Source organism: Neofelis nebulosa, chromosome 4 (genome assembly GCF_028018385.1).
Source record: "Neofelis nebulosa isolate mNeoNeb1 chromosome 4, mNeoNeb1.pri, whole genome shotgun sequence".
Classification (NCBI taxonomy): Eukaryota; Metazoa; Chordata; class Mammalia; order Carnivora; family Felidae; genus Neofelis; species Neofelis nebulosa.
In genome coordinates, this window is record NC_080785.1 from 84,678,544 (window position 1) to 84,698,688 (window position 20,145).

A 20,145-nucleotide genomic window follows, 5' to 3' on the forward strand; every position below is an offset into this window, starting at 1 on the left:
TATATAAAAGGAGAAAATTTTGAGAAAATGTAAAATAATATTGACTTTAAATTTAACTTCTAAAATCTTTAACTTCTACTTTAACAGAATTGTTTTTTTTTTTTACTTTTCAAATAATAGATGTGCATTATAAAAAATTAATAATATGGTACCTGGAAGAGAAAAAAGAAATATATGTTGTCTGACCACCCATGGGAAAACCAGTGTTAACTTTTAATATATTTATTAAAAAAATTTATAATCTATAACATTTTTAATGATGTTCTTTGTGAAAAAAATACAAAGAAAATTCAGTTTCAGGCTTGATTAATTTGTAGTCAGCAAAGTCTAGTGAACATAGCAATATAGACATGCAATGATTACTTCAGTCACAGGGATCTGCCTTTGGTGCAGACTGTGTTTATATACTTCTGCAAGGTCATAGTCAACTTATAATTACAATAATTATTTTGCATTTCATTGAGTGAATCAATGACAGCATTTCCAATGGTTGGAGTAGGAGCAGGTGAGAAAGAAGACTAGGGAAGAAGGTATTTTAGGGGATGAAGGGCAGAGAGATAATAATCGCATCACAGTGCTGGCATTTTGTTTATGGCTTGTTTCATTCACCAACTCTAAAAGCTAATAGTGTTTGCCATTGTGTACTCACGATGATATGGACCTTGTATAAGCACAATATCATTAAAAACATGTTTATAATATCTGTGTGTGTGTGTGTGTGTGTGTAACATATTGATGAAAATTCGAGGAAACAATTTGGTGTACTTTTCAATTTCTCAATTTTTTCAGGTAAAGAGTAAGTTCATAAAGTTTCAGAACATAAAAACTTACACAGTATATAAAATATTGAAATATGAGACAGATATGCCATTTTACTCATTAAGTTGAACTACCTTCTTGCTGAAGTAAACCAATAAAATAAACAATGTTGTTCTCTTGTTATCTCCTAACAACAACAAAAAAGTGAGAGCAGAAAGGAAAATATATAGCGAAGTATACAGGACCACTTAGAAATAGCAGTAAAAGTCCTTTATTACTAACTGCTTATTCACCTACTCTTTTAGCATGGCTGTGGGAACTTCGTCCGTGTAATTCAAGCTTTCAACCGCACTCACTTGTACGTTTGTGGCAGTGGGGCTTTCAGCCCAGTGTGTACTTATTTGAATAGAGGGAGAAGATCAGAGGTAAGTGTAAAAGTTTTTCATTTTTAGTTATGGTGTGAGTTTCAAAGATTTCTTAAAACTGTATTTGACAGTAAAAACTTGGAATTATCATCAATAGCCATTAAAAACCTTCAAGCCCTTTTAACTCTAAATATATTCCATTTGGTTACTGTCCCCCAAGTTACTTAGAGTGTAGCTGTTTTATATAACTTCTGAATAAAAAATCTGCAAGAGACAAAGGAAATAAAAGTGATGTAATTTTATAATTATTTAGAAAGAAAGGTATCAAAAATGCTTATTCCAAATTATAGAAATATTGTAGTATAAACTCACTTTCTTAAACCTGTTTTAAGTAATTTTTTATTTAACTTTCAAACTTGGTAAACTTTTATGAGATACCTGTAAGAGATATATAAAGCAGGATGCCAGGTGCCTTTGCTGAAAAGAAGTTTCTATCAAAGGTCATACTTTGATTTTAGACAAACATTAGTCTACACTAGACTTTTCTATCCTTTTTCCTACATTAGTTAAAATGACTTGGGGTTCTTTGAACAAAAACATTTACTAAACACTAAATGTATACCTAATGTATAGATAAATACAAGCTGGTTGAACTTCACCTATGAGATTTAAAACCGTGTTTGTCCCAGTTTAAAATTATTGACTTAAGAAAAGTATGCATTAGACCAAAGAGTTTTTCCTTCTTCTTTTAGTCAAACATGTTGTTTTAACAAATGTAAGCATTTAAAAAACTTAATTATTTCAAATTATCTTGCTTTGTTTCCATTATGCAACTTAAATCTAGAATGTCCAGTTCTTATATATTAATTCAATTTTAGAGATTAGAACTGTTAAAAAAATTAAATGTTGCTACTGCTATATCTTATTAAGTTTATCCTCCCTTAACAAAGATTAATCTACTTTAGTACAAATATAATTGAATAATGATTCTCTTTATATTACTTTATTATTAAATTTTTTTCGGACATGTAATTTATACATACATATCTTTTGGTAAATAAAAAGTCATTTAAACATAACTGAGTGGTTACAAGTTGACCCCCAAATGCCAAATGAGGCATTTCCAGGTGGTTCAAGATGATACGAAATATTACAATTCTTAAAGAAAAGTAGAACTATGCCTCTTGCAAAAGTACGTTGGCTACGTTGAACTTGTCATTAGAACCACATGCCTGTGATCAATTGATTAAATAAACTACTGCCCCAGACGTCTGCCATCCGTCAGACACGCCACTGAAGGCTGTGCACTCACTGTACTAGCCAACAATAGCATAGCAGTTTTCAGAGCACAGATTTCAAATAAAATCATTTTCCCATGTACAAATTGCCCACTATGCACTTCAAGGCTTAATTGGAAAGTCGGTCCAAAAAATAATCTCCTTTGGAAAACCAGCATGGAATAAAATTTAATCACTTTACTAAATATATGAACTACTTTAGTCTCACTTCAAAAGATAGATTTCAAAGGGGAAGCATTTCCATTAATTAATCTCTTTAAATAATATGTGAACATCTTAAGTGCCAATTTAAGTATGAAAAGAGTTAATGAATTTTAAGCTTTGTATGCAGTCAGTTCAAGTCAAAGGGTTTTACCATAACATCATTTTTATGTATCTATAGTATGTAAACAGTAACAGAAATATAGACTATGTAGTTTATCAAACATCTCCTGTATTTATTTTCTTTAGTTTAGGATAAAAGATCCCCTAGTGTAAAATGAAGACATGATACAGAGAGGTTGTATTTTGAGAGAATTTTCCTTCTTATGCATCACTATCATTGCATTTTATAATGACCAGAGATAGTACTTACTAGTAACACCATGTGCTGATACTGAGATATGGTATTTTTCCTGTATTTACAACCAGTTTGACAGTGAACCAAATTAGGGTCACATAGTCATTACTTATTCAGTTTTATTTCTTAGATACTATCGACCACCTTCTATCTATCTGTCAAATAGTCATTCATTTTTTTCTCAGAGAGCATTTTCTGAGCCTACTCCACATTTGGAACATCACACACTTTCATTATATCCTATGAGTCTCCCATTATTCTGTGAGAGTGATTCAGAGCTCTCCTAGAACATTTCAGTGATGCCCATCCAAAATGTCTGCAGTCCTTGCTACACCAATTCCTAACCACGGTTCTTCTCTTCTGTCTGCCGTCTTCATCCCCTGTCTTCTGTTCCTGGAAAAAGATAAAGCAACACAAGTAAATAATGACTTGAAATAATGAACAAAACATTAACAAAAATAAATAGTGGGTTAATTTCACTACACATTCATGGACTATTCCTACATCTCATTTTTGGTTGATTTTATAAGATGTCTCCATACATTGGTTCCAGCAGTTGAATACCATTTAAGCCTCTGACTCTGCCAGTCATTAAGCAGATAACCTTACCTTTGAATGACCAAGCATAACACAGGCATTCAAATCATTCCCTGTGCCATTTGAAGCAAATTAGTCACCAAACTTTTCTGCTTATGTGTCTTTTTGTAGCTTTCCTTTTGTCAGAAAAAAAGTTGTCCATTTTCCTTCTCAATAAAGTGCTTTTATCAATAACCTTTATTACTGTTTTATATCTTCATTTCCTTTCTCTTGCATTTACTTTTTTTCCTGTTTAAAAATAGGATCATGTTTCTTTTCCTTAAATCATTATCTTGGGTCTGTGACTTTTTTCAACTTCTTTTTTCCCTCTTTTACTGATCACAAAACTTCTCAGACTAGTAGGGTATGTTTTCTGTTTTACATTCCTGTTTTTCATATCATTATTAAACCTTTCTGATCTGACATTCATTACTACCCATAAACTAAAACTATTTTCTAGTGGCCAAGAGTCCTCAGTGATCAAATTAATTCCCTTAATCTGCATCCTTTTTCCTTGACCGATCTATAACATGTTGGCCATGCCCCCTATTTTTCAATGCCTTTATTAACACCTATAACCATGAAACATTTTGCCATGCCTTCTTTCCTAATTTTTCACCATTTACTCTCTTTCTGGTCCTATTTATTTCTCTTTTATTGATTCAATCTACAAATATGTATTTATTTAATGATAATGACTGACACAAAATTATATTAGAACTTGTAAGCTACCTTTAAGATATTGATCTTTATCTTGTGTCAAAGGAGAAGCAACTGGAATGATCTTAAGCAGAAAATGGCAAGGAAAGCATTGTGTTGTCACTGTGTATTGTATTATAAATGATTGAGGGTAGGGAGGGGTTGAGAGGGCTGTGGTGAGATCAGTTAGAGAATGGATATAATAGGCCAAGAAAGAAATTATCATACTCAGGGGAGTGGCAATAAGACAGAAAAATAAGCACAAAGTGTAAGATGGTGTAGTTGAGAGTGGTGGATTTGGCTATATAAAAGGAAATTTACAATGATACAGGTATTGACATTTTTGTTGTTTGTTTTTCATTTTTGGTTTTTGGTTTCTTTAGTTATATAGTTGTCATGAACTGAGATGAGAGAGAACAAAGAAAATCATGTTGAGGTTAAGGTTTTAAGCCTGGGTTGGGTTCTCTTGAGTCTGAGTTGCTGTTGAAAGATCCAAGTAGAAATGTCAAGTAGGCAGTTGAATATAAAGTTGGCTATATAAATGTTTGAGTCGTTGTTTTACTAGAATAACTGAAGCCCAGGAAATGCAAGGGTTTAATCATGCAGAGTACTGTGTGAAAAAAGAAGAGTGATTATGCTTGAGACTTGAGGGTTTCTTAATTTAAGGGCAAGATGGGGGAAAGGACCTTCAAACATGACTAAGAAGAAACAGTCAGAGAAGTAGAGAGGCGGGAACAAGAATGTGCTAATGCATGTATTAGTGTATGTGTATTTATGTGTTTGGTAGTAAGAAGTTAAAGACATCTCATTTAAAGGCTTCACTTAATCTGCAATTATATGATCAATCATTTGTTAATAGATTTGTCTATAGTGACAGTGGTTTGAAATTATTAATGGAACAATCAATTGATATGAGTGTCCTTGAAAGTTTGCTGAGCTGTATAAGGATCCATTTTGTGTTGGTGACCAAAAAATCATTTTTATTGAATTTACCTTTTTGGACTACCTTCTGCAAAATACTTAGATATATGGAAACAAGTATGGAGAATGTACAGGTAGACATACCCTTCCAGGCTGTGGTTTCAATGAAAAAAATCGCAGAATCAAGGAACTTAGTATTTCTGTAAAAAACATATTGAAAATAAATAGCATTGAATATATACGGGTTAACAAAAAAGTCAGGAAGACAGAAGGCTGATGAACTGAGAAAAAATGGAAAAGAGATAAAATTGAAGATTTGTTGCTATGTGCTTGAGTTAGTGATTATTCTGGTGGACGATACTCTTTCTGGTAATGACAAGATCTAGACTATAACCGTGTGAGAATGAGGACGCCGTACAATAAAGAAATCGTTCGGTGGAGAGCAAGTGGTACCTAAGCAATTTCATCAACTCCTTCAATGCCAACTCTCACTTTTTTAGTATAATATATGTACATCTCTGGCTAACTGATCACAGCTGGCTTTACTAAACTTCATTGCTTTTCCTCAATTATTTGTTAAGTAAGGTCATTGTATAAATACTGACTTTTTGGAAAATAGACATAGTGAGGAGTCAGGAGACTGAATTTTAACTTTAATTTTGTCATAATTTAACTACATGATCTTGTGCAAGTTATATTTTCTTCATCTGTAGAGTTAATTCATTGAAGAAAATCATTCTATAAGACTTTTCCAGGATAGAGGACTGTGATTTTTTTTTAAGTTCTATGATTCCCCCATCATGTCAGTGATATTCTGACAACACATCAAAATCAATGTAACAAAAATGAACTAGTTTTATTTTCTTTAAGGAGTCAAAACTTCAGAATCATCTTTGTTTTCTTCCTCTTCCTTGAACCACATCCAGTTGGTAATTGATTGCCGAGCTGTGTTGATTTTTACTTTACAAATTCTCTTGCATCTTTACTCCTCTCACCATGATCACTGAGATCCTGGCATGTCAGAGTATTATTACCTAATTCCTGGACTACTGCACTTGAAAACAAATCTATTTTCTTTAATCCAGTGTCTGTTTTTATAACTGCCTTTCTCAATCTTCTTAAAACACCAAGGTAAGACCCAATCTTCTTAAGCAGTGTTTTGATTCTTTCATTTCCATACTCAAAAATATTGAAACTGAATTTCTTTCAGGAAAATTTTGCAAAACCTTAGCTTAATAATTAAGATCCTCCATAATCTCATGCAGCCTACAAAAGTGAAAACTTTGGTCTTTGAATTTTAGTAGTAGCTTTTACTGACTTTATTTAAGAATAAGATAAATATACAAGCAAAAAAAATATTCCCTCTCTGTAAGGCTACGCTGACCACTATATTTCAAACTGAATTATTACCTCTCATCCCTGGGTTTCCCTAGTTCCATTTTCTGCTTAATTTTTGTCCTGATCACTGAGCACCATGTAACATATTCTATGTTTTGTGTATTATTCTTTTTATATTCATATTTTCCATCATTATATTATAAATTACTTGAGGAAGAAGATTTTTGTCTGGTTTACTGTATTCCTCATGTTTTGTTGGTGCCTGGCATATAGTAAATGCTTAATAAGCTGGCCCTGAAGCAACTAATGATGGCTGAGGAGTGCATGGCAGACTTTCGATGTTCATTTAATATGTGTTGAGTCAAAAACATGCTCAATAAATTTTTGTTAAATGAGTGAAAAACATTTTTTATCTGAATTATGAATTATTTTGTTGAATTGAGTATAATGCTTATATAACAAAATTAAGTGGTGATAAAAATTTAGTATTTTATAAATGTCTTGATTATTTTGGAACTATTATAATCCTTGTATACATTATTCCTCTATGGGCAATTTTCTTCTTTTGGCCAGTGTTCAAGCTATCTAGTTCAGGTTTACAATGATCCTTGATTCCCAGGTGGTTTTTGCCGATATAGATTTGAAAACTTATTGAATCAGCTTCACAGGGATCGTAGTAGAATGAAAACTTTTACCTAGTGAAGTTTGCTTATAATTTATAATTTCTTCACATAGGCCAAGAAAGTCTTAAGAAAGTAAATTAAGAAAACATAGGCAAACCAATAAAAAGCATATTATTTATGATGATGCTTTGTTTATTAAAGAACCATCTGGTTAACTAAATATAAAGCTACTTATTATTGCTACATTTGTATTTTGTCTATAATAAAGGACCAAGTTTTCGTGATTGACTCCAAGTGTGAATCTGGAAAAGGGCGCTGCTCCTTCAACCCCAATGTGAACACGGTGTCTGTTATGATCAGTAAGTCAAAAATAAAAGAGGGAGGGGGAAATATAAAATAAAAAGGATTAAAAAAAATAAATTCATGACATGGTGTGCCCATTGGGAAGGTAGCATGAATGATAGACCTAAGTGAGGTAACAGAAAGTTGTAAACTGAGAAATTGTAGTTTCTCATTTTCAAGAATTCATGATTAAATGATAAGCAATTATTTTTTCACTTACTGTGTTGCTGATGTCATTTCTAGAGCATGTCAACATTTACAAAACATGTATTTGTATACATGTAATGAAATATAAAGTAATTCTCAGTGTTTTCTGTAGTTGTTTTTGTAGTATTCAGTATACCCATTTTTCCTCATAAATTTTAGCAATATTTTACAGATAATTAAAATGGCAGTTCTTTTGGAGCACTTGGGTGGCGCAGGGGGTTAAGCGTCTGACTCTTGACCTCAGCTCAGGCCATGGCCTCATGGTTTGTGAGATCAAGCCTCACATCGGGCTCTGAGCTGGCAGTGTAGAGCATGCTTGAGAAACTCTCTCCCTCTCTCTCTGTCCCTCCCCTGTTCATGTACTCACGCTCTCTCTCCCCCACAAAGTAAACTTTTAAAAAAATGGTATTTCTTTCAAATGAAAGAATAACAAAGTGCATGTCTTAGCCAAATACATTCTCTATCAATTGTCCAGAAGGTACTATACTAAAAAGAGGTGGTAGCAAAGTGACTCCCCCCACCCCCATTTTCTATAAAATGTATCAGTTAAAAAACATGCCCAGTCGCTTGGTGCTATATATATTAACAAATCAATATCTTTGAATCTCAATCATTGGATGCCTTTCTGTAATTCACTTAAAGGCATTCTCTTCTGGTTAATTAAGACACTTCCAGAATATGCCTGACTTAACATGTGTTGCCTGTGGGGACAAATCTGGGATTTCAGTGTGTTGAATGGACAGTAGATGCTTTTACCCTTTGCTTTCTTATGTGTTGCCGGTGATAAATTGCATTACTTGACAATGGAACAGGTGGAAAGGTGATTATTGTTTTCAGAACACCTTGCTTTTATTCATTTAATGTAGCAACTCATCTTTCTCATATTTGGAAACTAAATTAAGACAGGTACATCCAGCACTGACTAAAATGTAAACTTGGAGGTTATCCAGTGAATTCTTTCCTATGATTATTCAGATTGGGCAGGGAGGAGATGAATGTATATCATTGGGACCAAGAAGTATAAAGCTTTGAAGTCACAACATACCCAATTATGTCTGATGCAGGGACTTTTCAGATAAGCTTCTAAATATTATTTAATAGAGTCAGTGCATGGAAAGTGTTTTCATTAGGAAGAAAATTGTATTCACCTATCAAAATGGTATGCTACGTAATACTAGATAAATATGTAGAGTTTTTACTTACTTCACGTTAAATGCTATGAAAATAAAATTCAAAGTTGTGTTAACAATTATACTCATCAAATATCATTTGGAACAAAAAAGGCTTAAAACTGGGCACTATAAATATTCCTGTTAAACTTGTTAAGTCATTTAATAGTTTTGTCCTTAGAGAATTGGATTTGTTTACAAAATTAGTTATTGGCTTTCATATACTAAGGATCCAAGACTTCAATTCCTATGCTTATGTTCCTATACTACCTTTCAATATTTTGATTAACATTAGAACTTGAACTATCAAAGAGTCAGTAAACTATTTGCTTACCTTAAAAACTGAAACTAAAAGGGGGAAGAAGTTTTATTAGCTTGCATTTGTCATTTTACTTGTTCTATTGATTATCCCTCTAACATTCTCTCCAATATTATCTCCAGTATTACACAGTCAATTTGTGTAGTCATCTCACTTTGGCATTTGGGGCTTTATCATGTCTGTTGGATTGCAAGGTACTAAATAACACAGAATGTTTAAAGTGTTTCTATCTGTTAAAGTGCCAAGAAGCATTAAGAATTGGAGAATTCCAAATTTCATAATACAGTTGTGGAATCTAACCCAGTGTGCAAGTTTAGTGCTTTTTGCTATTTTGTCATGCCATTGTTGTATCACAATAAGAAGTCAGATGACATTTCTTAAAGAACCTATAAAGACCCTAATGAGGTTTTTCTGGTCAGTGGAAGTAAAATTCGAAAGCAAAGTATTTTCGGATTAACGTTAAAAAGCACAAGTTTATCTTTGCATAAATCCTCCACAAACATTCTGAAAAAAAAATCCCTATTCAGAATTCTTTTTAAAGTGGAATTGATTATTTCTTATACAAAATAAAGCAGAAACTTCATTATTCCTGATTTGCTGTTGAAATTACTGAGAATTTAAGACAGGTTATGAAGCCAATTAGACTGGCAGGCTTTTGTAGTAGCTAAGACATAATTAATAAGTGGTATGCAATAAGATTAGACTCAGCCCTCTCTGCCATACATCATCCTCTGAGTGTCCTTTTTCCTTTTCTTCCTGGAAACAGATCCGATAATTGACAGCTGTGTTAATCAATCCATTGAATAGCAGAAATTTATAACCCACCATTTGGGGGGTATCAGGTATAAAAAGAATGTGAAATAATTAATTGCAAAATTATTTTAATTGTCACAACCATTGTATCTACAGAATACTTGTGTAGATGCTTCACAAATGTTCACAGAATTTTGAAGCTAAATTGCTCAAAATGCTTTCATGGACATTTTTGTTATCTCCCTATAATCTGTTCCCACGGACCTCAGACCCCTACTAGGAAGCAGAACTGGGCAACATAATGCCTGCCATACCCACTCGCTCACTGGTAGGGGTCCAGTTCATGACCTGATGAGATCATATTGGAGATTAAAAACATTTCATTCTCCATTCTGTCCTCGGTTAGCTGGTACTGCTTATTACTAAGGAGTGAGACTGGAGTGCTTCAAAATGCTACAGTCCTGCCAAAAGGACCATGATCTGAAGGTAGCCAGACTGATTCTAGAACATCAGTCAAAGAAAAAAAACTGCATGGTTTTTCCCTGGATCAGACCTGATAACTTTTATTCTTTTTTAAATAGACATTTAACTACTATTTTTTACTCTAGGGTCGCACATACCAGTTCAATGCTTACTCTCCTTAATAGGCAAAAATTAATATGGACCTTAACAAATAAGCTCAATGTCTCATGTTGTGCAAATATATATTAAAATATCTGATTTTTCCATTAATGATGGTAATTTAATTTTAAAATATATTTTTTTTATCTCTGTATTCTATTTTTTATGGTTTCATATGTCAAACCATATGTGTGTTATTAACATAATATTATATTTTTAGCATAATGTTAATAAATTGAGTGTTACAATTGAAAAAGTAGCACTTTATTCACCTTATGGAAACCTTATAGCATACAAATTAAAACATATACTTTTAATCGTAAGATAATTTTACCATTAATAATATTTTGACAATAAAAACTAATATCTTCAATCTGTTTGGTGAAATCATGGAATTCTTAATATAGTGAAAACTTTTGAAATCATAAGCCAATTCCTGTATTTTACAGATGACAAGATAGAGATTCAGGTGTTAAATGACTTAGCCCTAATTCCCACTTGGTTAATTACTGCCAAAATTAGAAACTGAGTTCTCTCTTATAGTAGTTTTTATTTATTTATTAAAAGAAAGTAATAATTAAGCTATTTTATTATCTTTAACACATATATTATTTCCACCATTTTTGATACATACTATATAAACATATGTATTTAGTATAATTAAGTGCAGGCAGAATAATTTTTATTTCTATAACAAAAAGTTGTTTTAGTAAACTCACAGGCAATAATGACATCAGATTACATTTTATCCAATGTTTTTATGTGATGGACAATGAAAAACAACAATTATAAACACTCTGTAATTTGTGTGATCATCTAACAAGCAAGTTCTTGATTTCTAAAAAAGATTTAAAATTGTGTTGACATTTTCTTCTTCATAGATGAGGAGCTTTTCTCTGGAATGTATATAGATTTCATGGGCACAGATGCTGCTATTTTTCGAAGTTTAACGAAGAGGAATGCAGTCAGAACTGATCAACACAATTCCAAATGGCTCAGTGGTAAGAAACATTTTGTGAATTTTTTAGAATCATCCTTTAAACTATTTTATTCTCTAATGAAGAAAGGTTAAAATTGTTTAAAAAGCCATGATGTAAGTCACAATTCTGTACTTTATTATTTTTAATATTTAGGATACATAAATAATCGAAGTAGTCCATAGTTCATATTCTAACTCTTTATTAACCATCATACAATTGTCATAAGATGTATTAATAAATAAAAATGACAGTGATATTTATCATACAGGCTCACATTTAAGAATCTTCTCCAATTATATATCACATAAATATGCTATTTTACTCATATAGTCTGCTTGAATATTTTATTTTATTATTTTTTTAATGTTTATTTATTCTTAAGAGAGAGAGAGAGAGAGAGCATGAGTGCGAGAGGAGCAGAGAGAGAGAGAGACACGGAATTCAGAGCAGGCTCCAGACTCTGAGCTGGCAGCACAGAGCCCAGTGCAGGGCTCGAACCCATGAACTGCGAGATCATGCTTGAATATTTTAATGTCAAATCTAAAAAATTTCCTAAATTTATGATAGATATAATGATTAAAATATTTTCAAGAACTCCTCCTATTTGTTTTATGTTTAGATTATTAAATTATAAAACTGGTATATATATTTTTTATACTTTATTTAGTACTTAATGGAAATCATAGGTATGATAACTTTATGATTATAAGCATTGAGTTGTTTCCAATTTTGGGGGTGTCACATGAATTTCACATCATGAAAGATATTCATTTGACATTTGAAATGTACAATTTCAGTCATTTGCTGTTGTTTAGAGGAGGCAGAAACCACTAAGAACTTTGTCATTTCTCCCTGGGGAAGATTTCTAGCTGACCCTAAATTTGGCAATCCACTTAACATTGCATAGCAAAGCATGAATCACCACACTTAAGCATCTTATTTCACTGATAGACAGGCACAAGAAAGCATTGATTGTCCATTTACTTCTTCAATTTATGACACTAGTACATCTGGAAATAGAGTATTCTAAAACTTCTTTTGTTCTTGAAATAAGGAATCCCTCTATGTCTTCAAATGACTGCATTTTTTCCTTGAAAAATTTCCCCTTCATTTCATATGCTGTATTTTAAGAAAAAAAAATGTGTTTTTCAGATCTTGGACTCCCTACTCATTCTGCTTCAGTGAATTTGAGTTTATATTATATGCACTAGATTGAAAACTATACTTTGAAAAACAAACTTTTTTTTCCGAAAAATGGCCATTATATTCCATGGGAAATAACTGGTAGAAACGTTTTTACTTTTTTTAGAACTCATCATTGCCCAAAGAATTTTTGCATTTATTGAACTTCTAGAATGTATTGTGGATAGGGAAAAATAGTTTTTTTTAAAGACTTATTTCTATTTGAAGGAGAGAGAGACAGAGAGAAAAAGCATCAGGGGGGAGGGGCAGAGGGACAGGGAAACAATTCGAAGCAGGCTCCAGGCTCTGAATTGTCAGCAAAGAGCCTCATGCAGGGTCTGAACCCATGAACTGGAGATCATGAGCTGAGCTGAAGTCTGACACTCGATCGAGTGAGCCACCCAGTGCCCCCCAGGAAAAGTAGTTGAAGCTGTTATATTATAGATATATTTTGTGGCACTTGACATTCCAAATACAATATGTTGTGTGAATACAATTACTGCTCGTAGACTTTGTGCCTATGAACTCTGAATTGTTCTTCTGTACCAAGGATGGAGAAGGCATGTGCCTGTGGTTTACTTGGGTGGACGGTAGATAGATTTCCATCATGAGTATATATATATATATTTAGTCTTTGTATTTTTTTTCCAGAACCTATGTTTGTGGATGCACATGTCATCCCAGATGGCACGGATCCAAATGATGCTAAGGTGTACTTCTTCTTCAAAGAGAAACTGACCGACAATAGCAGAAGCACAAAACAGATTCATTCCATGATTGCTAGAATATGTCCTGTAAGTATTAATCCTGTCCTAATTTGAAGAAAGACTCACAAATTCAAATTGTATAAATGTATTTTCTTTTGCTAATAGTTTATTTTCCTACTTTCATCTACTGTTACAAATTAACTCAATATTGAGAGGAGACATTTTAAAGATTTTTTTTTAATGTTTATTTATTTATTTTGAGAGAGAGAGAGAGAGAGAGAGAGAGCATGCACAGGTGGAGGAAGGGCAGAGAGAGAGGAAAGAGAGAATTTTAAGCAGGCTCCAAGATGTCAGCACAGAGTCCCACATGGGACTCAATCCCACGAACTGTGAGATTATGACCTGAGCTGAAATCAAGTCAGACACTTAACTGACTGAATCACCCCAGTGCCCTGAGAGAAGACATTTTAATTTAATGTTTATTCACATCGGTCATATGAGATAAATAAAAAAGCTTAATTCAAAGAAATATTTTGGTCATGGTCTTATACAAATGAGACGTTTTATTTAATTTTTGCTTTTCCACTTAATGCATTAATCCATTTAATACATTTGTATTAAAAACAAATAGCTAAACTGTACATCACAGAAACAGAATAATTCTTGTGAATAAAATACAGCAAAACCTCAGTAAGGACAATTGTTGGAGAACTGTCTACAACAGTGAAAATTAAGAAATGCATTAATAGGGGCGCCTGGGTGGCTCAGTCGGTTAAGCGGCCAACTTCAGCTCGGGTCATGATCTCGCGGTCCGTGAGTTCGAGCCCCGCGCCGGGCTCTGTGCTGACATCTCGGAGCCTGGAGCCTTCTTCGGATTCTGTGTCTCCCTCTCTCTCTGACCCTCCCCCATTCATGCTCTGTCTCTCTGTGTCTCAAAAATAAATAAACGTTTAAAAAAAAAAAAAAAAAAAAGAAATGCATTAATAAAATACAGTCCTAGTTAACAGCAGTAAACAAATGGTCTTGTGTATAAACAGCAAGTATACGGAGCAACTCAAAAAAGCTCATGATGCCCTCTCGTATGAGATTTTTACAGGTTTTCCCTGACTGATTTATGATTAGCATACTTTGTGCAAAAGTGTTTCTTCAAGTGTTTAGTATTTAAAATCATTATTTTTAGATATTACAGTGTTCCACTGATTGTGGAGGTCATCTGCTCCTCAGAAAGTAAAGGCAGCAGAAGGGATGAAAGGCTTCTGGACATACAGAAAGCAATCAGTAGAGACTATGTGAATGATCCAAACACCACTTTTCCTGCCCTAGCCAGAGAAATGTGTATATTAAAGCATTTGATTGGAAATACTGAGGACTAAATGCTGACACAGAGAAGTGAGTGTCAAATTGGAGACCATTTGACAGAAGTATAAACATACTTTCCTGACCACAGTAGCATCTATAATCTTCACTGCATACAATAATTTATGTTCATATTGAAGACAATGAGTTATCAAGAAAAGGCACATTAAATTATATGTTCTCCATAACATTTCAAAGGTATTTCATCATACATTGTTAAATTTAGAAAGCTTTAGGGCATATATTTATTAAACTCCTCTTCGAAACATCTTCAGTTGATACCATATTGGAGAAAATTCATTGCATAGCTATAGCTATTTTATAAAGCACTATAAATCTTAAATATTCCTCTTTTTTGATATGCGGATATAGTTAACATTTGCATACTTCGGATTATAACAAATCCCCAAGATATACAAATCTAAGATGAATTTTTAATACATTTTAGTATTTATTTAAGCCATCTGAAATGTGTTTTCAAAATGGTTTCAGAATGACACTGGAGGTCTGCGTAGCCTTGTCAACAAGTGGACGACCTTCTTAAAAGCGAGGCTCGTGTGCTCTGTAACCGATGAAGATGGCCCAGAAACATACTTTGATGAATTAGGTACATGGATTTGAGATTGAAAAATGTTTTTGAAAAAGATTTTGTAAAGTTTATATGTTTTAATAACCTCTCAGCAGAGGATGTATATTCCATGAATGTTCTCAGCATAAATCATGTGCCAGTTTGAATGAATGATCTGTTTACTGTTCATAAATTTCTTTAAGTACTTTTTAAATCTGTTTTGCCCCTGAGTGCACTACTGAAACATTTACTTCACTGAATTACCCAAGATATGTGAATGAGTGTGTGTGTCTGTGTATGACAGAGACAGAGAGGTGCTTGTGTAATTGACAAATGAGTAATGATATATTTGTGCTTTTCTAAATTTTTTTTTAATGTTTTTATTTTTGAGAGAGAGATAGACAGACAGAGTGTGAGCCAGGGAGGGGCAGAGAGAGAGGGAGACAGAATCCGAAGCAGGCTCCAGGCTCTGAGCTGCCAGCACAGAGCCTGATGCGGGGCTCGAACCCACAAACTGTGAGATCATGACCCGGGCCGAAGTTGGACGCTCAACCAACTGAGCCACCCAGGCGCCCCTATTTGTGTTTTTCTAAAAGAATGTGTATTTCATGTGCATATAAATTCTAATATTCTGATTTGAAATCAGTTTGTATGCCAATACAGCTAAATATTTTTACTATTAATAGCTAATTAGCAAAATCAAGGTTGGATGGGAAAGTTTCAGGGTGGAAATTAAATTTGTACTCTAATCAGCCCTTCTTGGGTGACCCCGAGATGAATTACTTTCAGGATGTGTGACATAAGTAGAGTTATACCAGGTCAAATAAGAACTTACGATCTGATTCCTTTCTACCAAGAAACAGTTCTCTTTTTAATCAGAATACCTTGATACACATCTTAGTGTTATGTTTACTAAGTGCCATTTAGAAATGACATTTATTTTGCTTTAACCCATTAAAACGTAAACTACTGGCTATTCTCAGATTTTTTTTTACCTCATCATCTGAGAGGTAAGCAATAAAAATGGGTTACATCTTTTTTTTTTTTTTTTGTATTTCCCAGCAAGAATCTTATTTGCAAAAAATGTTACTAAATTCAGACCTTTCTTGTAATTGTGACAATTGATTATTCACTGATGTTTCCTATCAGAAATCTACTTCCAGGTTCTGTTCTGTGGTACTGAGCCTTACTATCTGTACCTTTGTCTTTGCCTTAATATACTTTAAACTTTTTGTTATTAGGCAAATTATCAATTAAGTAAAAATGTCACTAGCAATTTTAACCAAAAGCCAAAACAGTCTTCTTTTATATAAGGAAAAAAGTGGCTTTGAGTTTTCTTCCACATTCCAGCTTCCAACCCTATGTGAAAAAGAAACTGTGAACGTAATACTTTTTAAATTTAAAAAACGATTATGTTATCTTTAAAGGATATATAGAAAATGCATACAAAAGAAGATAGGAAAATATAGCTCTGCTAACCAGAAATACTTACTGGTAATCTTATTGTAATCTGTTATATAGTTGTACGATTTTCACATGATTCTAGTCTATATTACGTACCACTATACCTTTTTCACTTAATATTACTTCACTAGCATGGTTTCCATAAGGTTGCAGTCTATATACATCCCTATAGTGTTTGTATGATATTTCATTTAATTCACTTTACCATGTGCCTTTCATTGGGTTCACTTAGTTGTTTCCAGATTATAATGATACTGCCAGAATATGCTTCTCGATAATATTTTTCATAGTTGAAATTATTTTCTTGGGGTAAATTTTTTTTAAATATGGTTAATATTTGGGAACTTTAAACGAATGATATTTTCCTTTTATAGAGGATGTGTTTCTGCTGGAAACAGATAACCCAAGGACAACACTAGTGTATGGCATTTTTACAACATCAAGGTAATTATTAAACAATTACAGCTTATGTGTTAAACAATAAACTTCACTAAATGACAGTAATCATTACAAAACATTCTTTTCAGTTTTTAATTTTACAAAGCATTCAGGATATAACCATCCTGTTTTATTACTTTTGCCTGGTGACCAAAATATATTCAAGCTGAACTAATACTTTCAAAATGGTTTTGTACAGAGTATTTATAATGATTATATGCTATTTTTCTCAAAGAAAGGAAAATATGAATTATAATGTAGGAATAAAGTATATAAGATATTTTGTTTTAAGGAAGTAGTTTGAAGATCCATGATTCACCTAAAACTTTTGGTATTTCTGCTAAAATAAGTTTTACTTCTGGAGCAATCTAAAATGATGACTGGAAACTAATAAAATAGTGCACTAGTTTTCATGTCCCGTATGGCAGTATTTCATATACTGGAAAATAGGTTTAATGTCTTCCAACTTCTCTGGGATGTCCAATCCTAATTTTCATATACTTCAAGACAACTTGCCGTCTTCTCACCTTTTCCTAGATATATTTGTGTTTAATTATTTTACACTGAGAATGTTACTCAGAAGGCAGCACAGTACCCGAGCGATAGCAGGGCCAATGCAGAATGTAATCTGTGCCTTTTATTAGAAAACCAACCAAAAAACAAAAATTTGACGATTTTAGCATTCTTCTTTAGCAGGGCAAGCACAGCATAATTGTAAACTGTAATGGTCCATTCAAGGAAAAATAAAATCACAAAGATATTGATTATATGTCATATTTACATTTGCCCTATAAAATATGTAAAAATATGTCCTACAGGATGAACAGTTTAACTCGTGTTTTAAAAGAGAAAATGGTCTTGAGTTAACTCAGAAATAAGTGAACAAAGTGAAAAGAACCAGATTCTTCAGAAGAAAATGTTTGTTTCAAAAAAATATTTCTACAGTTTTTGTTTTCCCCAACACCAATAGTCTTTTGAAAAATTCATAATTGTCATTTCTGAGCAGCAGTGCTAATGATTAATAACATATCTTGTTTTTTTCAATGGGCATCTAAGTTTTCCCTTAGGCATCTAATTTAAGAGATATATGTAAGTCAGAGAAATGTTTGTTTCAGTCAATCTGCCTTAGTGACAACAGAAATAGTTTTTAGTAAGGATCCAAACACATTCTCTGAGATTATATTGGCGTTAATGTAATGAACTTTTTTTAGACTTTACTGTTTTTGTTTTTCTTTTTTTTGTCATTAACAAGGAAAATACATAAATTATGACAACTTAGACTCTCTGACTACTCTTTAGGATAAATGTGAGAACATTCTCACGTTAAAATAATCTTAAGACAAAGAAATACAGTTTTCTCTTAATGAGATTTATTTCTTTCAGTTAAATTATGATAGATTTTATTGACAGTGACTTAGAATTCAAATTCATATTTTTGAATAAATCATGAATTTATTTTTTGTTGTTAAGATAAACTAGTTAGAAACTCTTTGACTTGTCCTATATTTTGGAAACATTGAGAACTCTTCTATAACTTATTATTGTCTACTGCCTCCATGAAATGGATTAAATGTTTTAATGCTTTATGTACCAATGACTTATTTCAAAATAGGAGAGAAGATCTTTTAGCTTTACAGTGTGTACTGTAATGTTCAACTTTTCCATGATGAATTATCAACTCTTCATCACAAACCTTGCCATCTGTTTTTTTAAATTGTATTTAGAAGTTAAAAAAAATAAGAAAATGGATCTCTTTCTGTTTCTTTTTTTAGCTCAGTTTTTAAAGGATCAGCAGTGTGTGTGTATCATTTATCTGATATACAGACTGTGTTTAATGGGCCTTTTGCCCATAAAGAAGGGCCCAATCATCAGCTGATCTCCTATCAGGGTAGAATTCCGTATCCTCGCCCTGGAACTGTAAGTATCTAGGAAAATTTCTTTGTTATTTTGCTTTTTAAAAAACATATATATATAACTTACCAGGATATGATATCATGTTGATGTTTATTAAATATAATCGAAGGGAGCCTGGGTGGCTCAGTCAGTTGAGCGTCTGACTTCAGCTCAGGTCATGATCCCACAGTTCATGGGTTCAAGCACTGCATCGGGCTCTGTGCTGACAGCTCAGAGCCTGGAGCCTGCTTCAGATTCTTTGTCTCCTCTCTCTCTGCCCCTCTCCAGCTCATGCTCTGTCTCTGTCTCTCAAAAATAAATACACATTAAAAAAAAATATATATATATATGTATATATACACATACATATATATATTGCATTGATATATATCTATCTATCTATATATATATATATATATATATATATATATATATATATATTTACTGACTTACTGATTCACTTATTGTAATTTTTCAGGTTATGGGTTCTCAGATTTGGTATTTTACAAATATGGTATAGTATAGCACTCTCCACAAATTTTTCTAAGTGCTATTGCTAATAAAATATCTTTTAGATTTGAAGGCAACTGGATATGTTAGACATGGCAGAGATATTTTCCTAATTTTATTGTCATAAAGCCATAGTTTGGAAATTATTAACATTTTGGCGGCATCCTGAAAGAATTTTAATGCTTTTCACACAGCCCTTCCTAATATTAAGGAATGTTACCTATCTTAATAAAGGAATAACCATATGAGAATTAAGTTACAGATAAATCATACGTAGATCTTTCCATTGTAAGGGATATATTTAAAAATTATATGTTGTATATTTCTCAAAGAAAGAAATAGTATGTATAAATAAACACGATGAAAGTGATATTCTAGTTCAGTAAAATATTTGTAAACTCTACAGTTTTGAGGTATACAGGTATATCCATGTTTTGTAATACCAGAAGTATTAAGGAGTACGTTGAAAACTAACCTTTCCAGCTACAGACAGTGCAC

General features: G+C 32.6%; 1 protein-coding gene across 1 annotated transcript in view; it reads left to right on the plus strand.

The window, feature by feature from the left end:
* SEMA3C (semaphorin 3C) overlaps positions 1 to 20,145 on the plus strand; it is a 177,511-nt gene that overhangs the window by 97,708 nt on the left and 59,658 nt on the right. Inside the window, exons 5-11 of the mRNA XM_058725269.1 lie at positions 1,065 to 1,184; positions 7,407 to 7,497; positions 11,431 to 11,550; positions 13,363 to 13,505; positions 15,267 to 15,381; positions 17,181 to 17,250; positions 19,017 to 19,161. Of these exons, the coding sequence (XP_058581252.1) occupies positions 1,065 to 1,184; positions 7,407 to 7,497; positions 11,431 to 11,550; positions 13,363 to 13,505; positions 15,267 to 15,381; positions 17,181 to 17,250; positions 19,017 to 19,161 (804 nt within the window). The remainder of the gene's footprint in view (positions 1 to 1,064; positions 1,185 to 7,406; positions 7,498 to 11,430; positions 11,551 to 13,362; positions 13,506 to 15,266; positions 15,382 to 17,180; positions 17,251 to 19,016; positions 19,162 to 20,145) is intronic.